At 44.3% G+C, this 12,717-nt stretch overlaps 1 protein-coding gene across 4 annotated transcripts in view; it reads right to left on the bottom strand.

Moving 5' to 3' along the window:
- The window catches only part of DSP (desmoplakin), an 85,934-nt gene that overhangs the window by 54,869 nt on the left and 18,348 nt on the right, over positions 1-12,717 (bottom strand). For all 4 annotated transcript variants that reach the window (XM_083187966.1, XM_083187965.1, XM_083187967.1 and 1 more), the window contains exon 2: positions 578-674. In XM_083187966.1, coding sequence (XP_083044092.1) covers positions 578-674 — 97 coding nt within the window. The remainder of the gene's footprint in view (positions 1-577; positions 675-12,717) is intronic.

Genomic DNA, 12,717 nt, shown 5'->3' on the forward strand with positions numbered 1-12,717 from the left:
CTGCCCTCGGCAACCCAGCTGTGTGCGGTGTGATGTTACAAGATCACGCCACACACAGCTGGGGGAGGGAGGAAGGGCCTGGCAGCCGCCGAAGCTGAGTGCGGTGCTGATCTCAGCTCAGTGGCGCTGCTCGGCAAGAGGGAGCGCAGGCACTCCTGAGAATTTTCCAGGTTTGCCAGTCTGCACACTGGAGCAAACCCCAGAAAATTCTCGGGAGTGCCACTGAAGTCCCCTATTCTCATAAAATTCCTTAGCAGTGTAGCACCTCTTATTAGGTTTTAAAATAGGATATGCAGTCCCCCCCTACCCCCCCCCCCCTTTTTTTTCCCATAAAAAGCTTTGCCTGGTAAAATGAAGGCTAGGTGTTTTAAATTGGGAAATAATTCCATCATAACAAGGTAATGACTATCTGGTTATGTGTCATGGATCAACACCATATTATTTCGTATTTATTACTGCCAGTAACTCTTCGATTCCAGTTAAATAATGGTCAGTCCTCTTTTCAATTTATTTGTGAAGGTACACATATATACTAAGACAATTTGCCGATCTGTATCCAACAAGAAACACTACTTACGGGTTGTGCAATTAGTTCCGCACGAATTAGGCTGTCTGAAATATTCTGCAGCATATCCTGAACAGTGTTCGGCCGCCGGGTCATTGTGCCAGTTTGTCTGGAAAAAAATAAACAAATTGAATAAAATTATTGGAAAAAAGTATTGGAAATGGTCAATCATAGAATTTACAAATACTCTAAATGATTCCAATGCAGATCTAAAATGAAACAAGATTCTAACCAATTGCGGTAATTCTAAACTATATTTTGCTTAAATAATGCACAAAAAGGCTCGTTTATTACATTTTAAATGTCAGAGCCACAAAGCTGAAAGCTCTGCCCCCAGATGAGTTCAGGCAGATTCTAGGTATTGTTAATAGTCCATCTGCAGATCTTAGTAAACCAGAGAAGCTGCTTCAATTCCTTGGGCTCTGGTCATGAAGGGCTTTGAAAGTCATTAAGCCAATCTTAAAAGAAATTCACCATTTTACAGGCAGCCAGTGACGGGAGCAAAGAATGGGTGTAATGTGGCTGAAGCGGGGCTGATTGGTTAATACCTTGGCAGCTGCATTTTATACCATCTGCAAGTAGTGCAATTCTTTTGCTGGGAGCCCAAGGTAGAGGGCATTGCATCTGAAGATGGCGCTAGCTATCAGGGCAAACTCAAAAAGCTGTGGGGAGAGGGGGGATTAAATGATATGCAGTTATGTACTGCGAGCTAATTAATACCTCAGGCTATTCAATTAGTCCCCAAAGGCAGGTGCATCAACCACTGTTTTCTGTTTGGCCCGAAATTAAATCCTAGATAAATAGACTGCTTTCAGGTGCTGAATACCCTCTTAGATGTTTGTGTGCTGTCAGGCCAAATGCAGGATTTGAAGTAGGGGGCTTCTAGAGAGGGGTGGAGCTAAGCTTGCTGCGCTCTCCTGAAAATGGCGCGGGACCTCGTCAAAAGGGGACGTGGCTTACGGTAATGCCACAAGTGTGCCCAAGTTTGCAGTCACTGTGGGGGCATGCCCAGTGCTGTGTGAGCTGCTAGCATGTTCCCTGTGTTGCTGTGAACTGATGCTGTGCACATAGCATCTATTAACTGCTGCGGGTGGGATAGTCTCCTCCCCCCAAAAAAAGATGTATGAATATAATATATATCCATCCTGACAGTCCAACTAAATTTAAACTGTACGACTGTCCCTCCCGGTGTTGCAGTTTCCCATGGGTGATGGGGCAGGTTGAGAGAGCCGGCAATTACTGGTGATCACTGAAGTCACTGCAGGGAGGGAGTGGGGGGGCTACTCAGGGAGCACTGGGCATGACCCCAAAAGTATGTAAATAAGGGTTGCTCGCTCGGCCCTGCCCCCTCTACTCAGGAGGGGGGGTTTAATGACAGATGGGGTGGGACTAATGATGGAGGGAGGTGCTTAAATTGCAGGCTGCAGCAACAGTTTCTATTCCAGAAAAAATATTTAGACCATTGGTGTGCTAGTGACTGTATTCTTCATTTGTTTGCCCTTAGCAACATAAATCTTTTACATATCCTGCATTAGCCTTTTATTAAATATCCCTGAAACCTGCATTTGACTATAGCATACAGAATGTCAGTATGACTATTAGAAATGGTACAGGTCTTAAATACGCACCAAAGGAAGGCAACAAATACCGGATACTGTTGATAGTATGAAATGATCTGATAGGCTGAACATTAACATGGATTTAGTCCATAAAATTGCTTTAAAGCACTGGCAAACAAGAAAACTTAAAATGCTATACTATATAACGCATTAAGTTAAAGAAGAAAAAAACACTTCCATGGAAACCATTTATAGGAAATTATAGTCTTACAAAGTTCATCCAAGTATGGGTCATTGGGTTGTCCCATATTATGCCAGCACATGGAATAGGTAGACATGGCTAAGGTCGACACAAGCAAGGTCAACATGAGTTTTTACCATTTTCTGTCCCTGTCATGGACACCATACCCTCGAATGGCTCGCTGCGCCCACCATGCTTTGGGCACACTACTTATTCTCCCAATCCCGCCTTAGTGGATGGCAGGGCATAAAATACCACCTGTTGGCTAAAAACTCATGTCAACCTTTTGACTGTCGACCTTGCCATTGTTTACCTAATGCTTGTGTCAACCTTCCAACACTGTCGACCTTAGCCATGTTGACCCAATGCATATCGAACTTAATAGGGCGACCTAATGATTGTATCCCATTCATCCATCATCAGCTGTAACAATATAATAAATGCAAAATATCTTTCCTCATTCGCTCTTCAGCTACTTATATGTACGGTTAATAGAAACAGTCCTTTAGAGAAACTCCCTGTGTCACTGGGCTGCCTCAGCAAGCCACTGCTGGGCTGGGCTGCCATGGGTGGGTAGAGATTATTTCATCTGTCATACTGTATGTCTCAACTTGCAAGGCAATTATTTTTTTTCTCCATCAACAAAAATACTAATTACGCTGACTCATTTAAAAAAAAAGGAGCCCAAAATTATAATAGCTTGTACGCATTTTCAAGAAGAACATTTGTTGTTCTTGCATAAGTACAGCATTACCAAAAGGTGATATAAACCAACTAATTCTTACAAAACCCCAACTAATTCTTACAAAACCCCAATTAGTAACCAACACACATTACATTGATAAATGCATATTCAACTAGTGTGAGCTTTCCACATTTTCCACAAGTGTCAGTCACATCTGTGAAGTTTCTAAAGCGTTGGACACATGGGACAATCTGGCGGGCAGGGCGGGATGCACGGTGGGGGAGCGGGGGCCATGATGCATTGAGCAGCATGTCCCTCATTCTGAGATAGTAACAATAGACTGTGCAGCACAGTCTATTTCTATATTTGATGCCGATGACACGGGGGCTGCATAGGACGGTGCAATTTTGCACGATTTGCAATGCGATTTTGAATATATATTCAAAATTGATAGTGCAAATTGCACCGTGTGTCAATAGCTTAAGAAAATACAATATTATCCTCTGCGTTTGAGTACATTCCTGTTTAATGATACAGCAATAACAAATATAAATGGGGCACATTGTGGTCCTTCCTGGCCTATCCTTTGCCACACTGTTCAGTCCTAGTTCAAATTTGTATTACTAATTCATGACAAAGATCAGTTGGCCCTAGTGAAGGATGTCTATGGTCTGCCCTATGATGACAATCTCACGGCTCTGCAACTAGAGAGGCGTTACACACTGTACACTTATCGCTGCAATATGGTCGCTGAGCGACCATATTGCCAGCGATTGGAGTGTGCACCGGCGAAAACGAAAGCGCGCACCCGGCGATTTATCGCCGGGTGCGCGCTTTCGTTTTCGCTCCCCTAATGGTCTCTGGTCAGAGGAGCATGCTCCTCCGACCAGTGACTTCCACTGCCTCTTCTCCCGGCAGTGTGTCATTTTCATCAGCCACCATCTCTGGTCGCAGATGAAAATGGGACACTGAGCAATATGATTGCTGAGCAATATATTGCTAGCAATATATAGCCAGTGATCATATTGCCCTGTGTGTATGCACCTTTAGCAGCCCTGTGTTTCTCATGGAAGGTCTATACTGCACCTCCAGATGTACACTTACCATGTTAAGGCTCATAACAAGCACCACTTTCATTCGTAATTACTAGGCCTTAGGAGAGATTAATTTCCAACAAGCAAAAAAAGCAAAATAGAATGTTAAACCCTTCTTGTGTCTTTTTAATAGAAGATAAAAGATAAACACTAAATTATGTGTATATAGGGGGGTATGTAGCAAGCCATGGAGATTGATAAGAACCAGCCAATCAACTCCTAACTGCCATGTTGCAGGCTGTGTGGTGGAAAAAATGGTTGTGAAGGTGCCCATACACGGTGCAATAATTGTATGCATTTTAAACTACATCGCATCGCATGCGATACTTTTTGAACTAGCTTCAGATCGCATGTGCAGCACATACTGTTTGATCTGTTCGATGGCATGTGCGCACATCGCATCCGTAAAACACACCATGTATGGGCACCTTTAGAAGGGAATTGTCTGGTATTTCATCTCTCCCGGCTTAGTTAATAGGATAATATATCGAATAGGCAACATTTTCCGTTTATTTAACTACAGCAAACTTTCATGGCAACAGGTAACCTAGCCATCCAATTATATTGCACAAAATTGCACAATCAACAATGCCACCAAAGACAACACCATCTTATACAGTTACCAGTGATTGCAATTTGCACATAAAGCATTAATTTCAAGTTATCAAAAAGAGAACACTTTGCAGCCTCACAAATATACATTCTCACACTTTTGAAATCCCCTAAGAGATTATTGTCCATTTGCAGTGGCAGGGTTTCAAGTCATGTTTATTATTTATTAGCACGGCTACGCTACATTTTCAGCATAGGCCAATGGCTGCCTAGCGTAGTTAGCATAGGGACTCCGCGGCAGCCCGGCTCTGTCCCCCGTGTCCATAGCTCTGTCCCCGGCGTCCATGGCAAGCCTAGTGAGTGCCTCTCACACAGCGCTGGTAACCACCAAATCCCCTGCTCTAGCGGACACCGGTGGAGAGGGGATCATGCGGGCGCCAGCGGAGAGGCGCTCCAGCTGTCTGAGCCCCGCGTTACGCGTCCTCCCAACTTGTTCACACCCCCATTATCCACATCGGCGTGGAGTTCATTTTATGAAATGTGGCGAGAGCAGTGACCCGAGCCCCGCGAGGGGGCGCGGAATACATGTGAAGTAATCTGCTACGCTCGCCTCGCCACACTTTATAAAATCTACTCGTCACACTTTATAAATTCAACTCCACACCGACGTGGATAGCAGGGGTATGAACAAGTTGGGGGGACGCGTAAAGCGTGCGCTCGCCACGCTTCGGGCTGGCGTGGATAGTGGGGGTGTTTTAGGAACACATTCACACCTGCCATATCATACATCTGAGACAGTAAACCTGCAGTGCACATGGTTTTGTCCATCTAAGAAATATTTTGTCAGAAAGAGTGAACTAGAATAAGGGCCACAGTTCCTGCTGGAGCCTGCACAAAAATAGCCCTGGTTAGAGCCATGGTGGTAATTAAACCCATGACCTCAGTGCCGTGAGGCAATAATGGTAACCATTACACCATAAAAAATATCAGCCTAGTGACACATTTAAAATACAGACAGCACCAAAGTGACCACAATACAATACAGAAAGCACGCTAGTGGAGGATATACAATATACTAAGCATCCTAGTGACCACCATACATTTTAGGGAATTCTATACAGTTCAAAGAGCATCCTAGTAAGCACCCTGCAAAACAGGAAAGACTCAAGTGATTGCCACAGAGAGGACTAATCATATGTCTAGCCTTTATTCAGGCTGCCATTCACACATGACTCATCCACACCCCCTAACCACCTTTTCCCTATGCTTCAACTGCATGTCATCACCACTCCCTTCCACTATAATGGGCAAGTCCACCGACCCCATCATCCACAACATGGTAGTTTCCTGATTGGAGGAGCTCAGTGTCCATAGTAACCCTCTGACCCTTGTAAGGTTATCAGACATTACACTTGCAGATTAGATAGATTATGCTCACAAATTTTAAATATTTATTTTTAAAAACTGTATATTTGAAGTGATAACCAAAACTGCAGTGAAAATAAAAAAACATCTTTAAATACAATGAATGATTAATGAGCCATTAAAGTCATGGGATACTCCTTAAAAAATCCCATACATTAGTCATATGCATTTTATGAGCTTAATTCTGTGTTATTCTGAGTAATAAAACTAAGGTGTGGCTTTACACATATAGTTAAAGCGAGGAAAAGCCCAAGGGCTGTACATGGAATACCAGAGTCTGTATTGAATTTTCAACCTAATGTATCAATCCATTAAGAAAATGTACCTTGAAATGCTGACTAGGAAATTTTGCATATTTTATAAAAATGCACAAAGTCAAGTTCAGCTTTAGATAGGACCTCATCGTGCTTACATTTTGCATAGGAGATTAAGGTTTCATAAAAAAGGCATGACCGGGGATTTCCCTTACAGTGAATAGGTTACATAACTCCAGATCCTGCAAATATAGTAAGTGTTCCAAGCATGGTAATAGTATTCAGAAGTATCAGTTGGGCAATAAATAAAAATATATGCGGTCTGATTTCTCTTTATGATAAGTCCAAGATCACTAGGTATACAGTTAAGTTGAAGTTGGGAAAAAAAAAAAAGACTTGCGTCCATCAAGTTCAGCCTTATACAGGACCCACTGGGTCAGGAATGTCCAAACTGTGGCCCTCCTCCTGTTGTGAAACTACACATAGTTTTAGAATTTCCAATAGCAAAACTGTGGCAAGGCATGATGGGACTTGTAGTTTCACAACAGCTGGAGGGACACATGGCCTTATTCTAGTTCACTCTGACAAATTCCTTCTTAGATGGACCAAACCATGTGCACTGCAGGTGGGGCAGATGTTACTTGTGCAGAGAGAATTCGATTTGGGTGGGGTTTTATTTTAAAGTGAGATCTATATTGCAGTGTAAAAATAAAACAGCCAGTATTTACCATGCACAAAAACAAAATAACTCACCCAAATCTAATTCTCTCTTCACATTTTACATCTGCCCCCCTGCAGTGCACATGGTTTTGTCCATCTAAGAAGGATTTTGTCAGAAAGAGTGAACTAGAATAAGTCCCTCAGTTTGGACATGCCTGCGCTAGGAGGAATATAGACTAGATGTAATGGGGGAAATTTACTAAAGGAAATTTGTAAAATATAGTTGTATTTGTATCCAGGCAATTCGGCAATTCGTATTCGTATTGATAGCACATCAATATGAATACGAATTGCCGTATTTTCGGGATAGTAAATGTCAAAAATAAGTGTATTTCTGGATACAAATACACCTATTTTTTTTACAAATTTCCTTTAGTAAATTTCCCCCAATATCCCCATTTAAGTATTACCATCTGTTCAAACTATGGCTGAATAGTGATTAGTTGTACCCCTGAATGTTCTGTTCCATTAGATGTTCCTCCAACCTTATTTTAAATGTGTTCAATGTGCCTTCCATCACCACCTTTTCTGGAAGAGTGTTCTGTACCTTTATTGCCCAGACCGTAAAAAAAACCTTTGCTTCCAATGGTACAGATTTTTTTAAATCTCCGCTAGTCTGAAGGCATGCCCCCTTGTCCTAGTTTCCAACCTCAGTGTAAAGAGGTCAGGGCCGGCGCTACCCACTCAGCAGAGGATGCAAAGCAGGTAGGCGCCGGGCAGGAGAGGCGCCCTCTCTGCTGTCCTCCGTGCCTGCCGGCTGCTGCTGCGCCTGTCACACTTCATCACAGGCAGCAGCGCCGGAGGCACAGAGATCCCTCCTGGCTCATTATCAGCTGGTCATCGTCAGGGGCCGAAAGGGGGAGGAGCTACACTGACGGAGGGGCATGGCTACACGGACCAGAAGGGGAGGGGCTACAAGGGAGCAAGAGTCAGACTGCCTGAAGACAACAGGAAACAGGAGAGGATGAGCTGCCACCATTGTAAAGTGTGAGTGTACTAATGTCGGCAACTGATGTGGGCACATGTGTAGGCAGCACTACTAATGTCAGCAACTGGTGTGGGCACATGTGTAGGCAGCGCTACTAATGTCGGCAACTGGTGTGGGCACGTATATAGGAAGCGCTGCTAATGTTGGCAACTGGTGTGGGCACATGTGTAGGCAGCGCTACTAATGTCGGCAACTGGTGTGGGCACGTATATAGGCAGCGCTGCTAATGTCGGCAACTGGTGTGGGCAGGCATATAGGCAACGCTACTAATGTCGGCAGCTGATGTGGGCACGTGTATAAGCAGCGCGACTAACGTCGGCAACTGGTGTGGGCACGTGTATAGGCATCGCTGCTAATGTCGGCAACTGGTGTGGGCATGTCTATAGGCAGCGCTACTAATGTCGGCAACTGGTGTGGGCACGTGTGTAGGCAGCGGTACTACTGTTGGCAACTGGTGTGAGCATGTGTGTAGGCAGCACTACTAATATCGGCAACTGGTGTGGGCATGTGTGTAGGCAGCACTACTAATGTTGGCAACTGGTGTGGGCACGTGTATAGGCAGCACTACTAATGTCAGCAACTGGTGTAGGCACGTGTAGAGGCAGCACTACTAATGTCAGCAACTGGTGTGGGCCGTGTAGAGGCAGCGCTACTAATGTCGGCAACTGGTGTGGGTGTTATGTATAAGCAGAGGTACTACTGTCAGCATCTGGAGTGGGTATATGGTTACGCAGCGCTACTACTGTCGGCAACTGGTGTGGGCACTACTTGTAAGCAGAGCAACTACTTTTCGCAACTGGTGTGGGTGTTTTGAATAAGCAACGCTACAAATGTGGGCATATGCAGGAGTACTCGGGGCATTATGTGTAGCATAATGTGTGTCAATGTCATATGGGCATTATAGTGCATGTCATATTATGTAAGGGGAATTACAGTGTGTGGCATAATGTGTAATGGGCATTATGGTGTTCTGCATATTGTGCAAGGGGCATCATGATGTGTGGCATTATGAATAATGTGCATTACTGTGTGTGGTTACTATAATGTGTTATGGGCTTTGAGGTGTGAAGCATAATGTGTTATGGGGATTATGGTGTTATTGGTACTTTTATGTGACCACGCCAATTCCCCATGAAGCCACGCTTCTACAATTTTGCACGCGCCTTCGGCGCGCACTGTCCCTCTTTTTTCACGCATGGCACCAAAATGGCTAGTTACGGCACTGGTGCTGTGTTAGGTGAATAAGATTGTGCTACTGTGTGGTGTCATTTGGAGTGGGAGCATTATTGTGTGGCCACACCCTCCCTTTGTAAAGTTTGGGTGGGCGCAAATTTATAGTTTGCAGGAGGGCGCTGAACCCCCTAGCACAGGCCCTGAAAGAGGTTGCTTGATAGTTTAGAATTTTGCCCCCTGACATATTTGTACATGTTAAGCATGTCTCCCCTTAACAGTCTCTTTTCCATTGTAAACACTCCTAATTTAGCAAGACTATCTTCATAGTTTAAGGACTGCAACCCTTTTATCAGCTTCGTTGGTCTTCTCTGGACATTTTCCAATTCCAAAATGTTCTTTTGGTAATGTGGGGCCCAGAACTGCACTCCAAATTCAAGCTGAAGTCTAACCAATACCTTGTACAGTGGTAAAATTACATGGTCTTCCCTAGTTTCCATGCATGCATTTTCCAGGTGGTTTGGGTCAATAGGTTAGACATGCTTCATTCAGTCAGTGAAAACCACCTACTCTACCTTAAGAGTATTAGCGGTACTTGTTTCCTAGCATGGCACCCACGATCTAGATTGTATGTGTCGGGCCGATATCGCAAGCATTGCATGCATCTAATGTGTTTGTGCGGCATAAGATGCATGTGATGAACAAGATTTTTACATTGGAATCAATGTGAAATGGCAGCGAGCCCGCTAGGGGCGGTGGTACGCATCCTCCGACCTTTTCATATCCCCACTATCCACGTCAGCGTGGAGTTGATTTTATATAGCGTGGCGAGCGCAGTGAGCCACCGAGCCCAAAGCGCGGCGAGCCCTGCGAGAGGACGTGGAATACATGTGAAGTAGTCCGCGTCCGCTCGCCACGCTTCGGGCTCGGTGACTCGTTGCGCTTGCCTCACTATATAAAATCAACTCCACGCCGACGTGGATAGTGAAAAGGTCGGAGGACGCGTGCCGCCGCCCCTCGCGGGCTCGCTGCGATCCCCACGCTTCGGGTTGGTGTTGATGGATCTTTTATCTTATGCATCTTATGGATGCATGAGATCCATAAGATGCGATATTGTACATACAATTAAAAATCTTTTCAATTGTATGCAATCGCATAAGATTGTATGCCTTAATTAAGGCATACAATCTTATGCGGTGGGCGCCGTGCTAGGAAAGTACCGGATTAGCTGTATGCAGGAAAACCTATAGGCCAGTCTAACATCCCTGCTAGAACGGGAAGGGTAATAAGATGGAAGATGCCCTTGAAAAAGTGAAATGCTAAGGTGTCACCCATCAGGTAGTCATAGCACCAATAAGCACCGTGATGATTATGTAGTGGGCATGTTATTACAATAAGTCTTATTTTTACAAGTCAGGTGGATACCCTAGGATAACTCATACTTGCCTACTTTTGGAAACTAGTTTAAGGGAGATTATAGTTGGTAGTAGTATAGTATAGTCGGTATTTTGCTCAGCGCCCCAATCACGGGTGTGTCATGCTCCAACCAAAGGGCATGTCACGTTCAATATATGGAGATATTGTGAAAACAGATTGTGAATGTGGCACCTACAGCGTGGGTGTGTACTGCTACATAAGAGAGGAATCTTTTAAAATTACATATCCAAATGTAGATGAGCCCCAAAGCAGTTAGTAAGAGCTACTATACTTGCTAAAGAAAAGTCACTGATACGTGTCAGGGACTGTTCACCTATTGTGTTTTGCATGTGGTTCCATATAAATGGCCACAAGACATGCATATAGCCATAGAGATCATTGTGTTTTATCACCAATGTTGGGAATGGTGCTGTTGATTCAATGTAAATACAGTATATCTAGCTCTCATTCCCTTTTCCCCAAAAAACGTAACAGCTACATAATGTGGGTGGGCTACTGTAGGTGAAATGAGGGCGAGATGGAGATTGCTGCTATTTCAGGGAGTCTCCTGCAGAATGCAGGGGGGTAGGCAGCTATGGGATAACTAACATTTAATCATTGTGAGTTTTGGATTGTAAAACTAATGCATTTTGGAGAGCAAGAACTTTTACATGGGGCTTGGGAATAGTATACAGAGTTAGATGGGTCACGAGATATGCCAGTTTTGCACCAGGAGAGAACAAGATTATATGGTTTACACCATGAGAAGTGTTAGCACTAAATGTTAAAGTTACAGTATATGACAGTAATGAAATACCATATATCAGTGATTCCCAAACATTGTTTAATCACAGTGCTGTAGAGTATCAGCATTTTCTTTCACCCTTTAGGATTAAACAATATAAAATTAAAAAAAAAGTATATTTTTGGGATAAATATAGCTGAAAGTACGCTATAAAAAAAGGATAGAATAATGCTATGGTAATACTGTAAACTACAGAAATACAGTTACTGCAAGAGAAAGTGATTGGCGTGCGGTTCTAAATAACAATTAAAAATGTCAGCTTCAAGTAAACCACTGACATGCATGAAAAATAGACAAAATAACATATGTTGGAAGCATAGGCGAATCTAGGGGGTGGTCCGGGGGTGCACAGGACCACCCATTAGCCCATTTTGTAGCTTAGGAATTGGGCTTTCCAACGAGCCCAGCCCCGTGTCTATAGCCCCCTGGGAACCGGAGATACGACCAGGCAAAGCTGGAACGTTTTCCCTATATGATAACATAGGACCCGCTAATTTTGTAGCTGAGGAATTGGGCTTTCCAACGAGCCCAGCCCCGTGTCTCTAGCCCCCTGGGAACCGGAGATACGACCAGGCAAAGCTGGAACGTTTTCCCTATAGGATAACATGGGACCCCCACCCAGTTCAACGGCTGCCAGTTCCCCCTTCGGCATCACTGAAGCTCAAGGTTGATCTCAGTCGAACCCAAATTGCTGGGCCTTCAATCTGATACCAGGCTGGATCCATATGGGTTAATTGGTTCCAGGGATATTGAGGTTAAACCATTTTTTTCATTTCTTAAATGTAATTTCATGACTGTTTATGTTCTTTGAGGGCAGATTTCTCTGGAACCAAACAGCCCAGTTTCACGGGACCAAAAATCATTCGAAGCCAACTCAAAAGTTCTTCAATATGATACTGGTCTCATGTAAATAGGTCAGTTGGTTCTGAAGATATAGCTGGTTGGTTTATGGGGGGTAGGGAGAGGGGAGTGGTTGTCTCTTCCCCTCACACCAGAAAATGCAGGGACTAGGCTGGTGTATAAGGGGTCAGCCTGGGAATGTCCCTGCATGATCCTGGGACCATATTCCCGGGTAAATCCCTGCATTTTCTGTTGTGAAAGGGGTATGATTTCAAACAGCCGTGACCTGCAGCGCTCTGAATACAGCCGGGCAGCACCCTGCTCTCTGCCCAGCTGTCAATGACTGTCACCCCTGCAGCTTCCGCTCCAATTCTTCTCCCCGCTTTCACCTCAGCCCGCGCCC

The sequence above is a fragment of the Crinia signifera genome, chromosome 5 (assembly GCF_055691185.1).
Source record: "Crinia signifera chromosome 5, ASM5569118v1, whole genome shotgun sequence".
In the NCBI taxonomy this organism is placed as follows: Eukaryota; Metazoa; Chordata; class Amphibia; order Anura; family Myobatrachidae; genus Crinia; species Crinia signifera.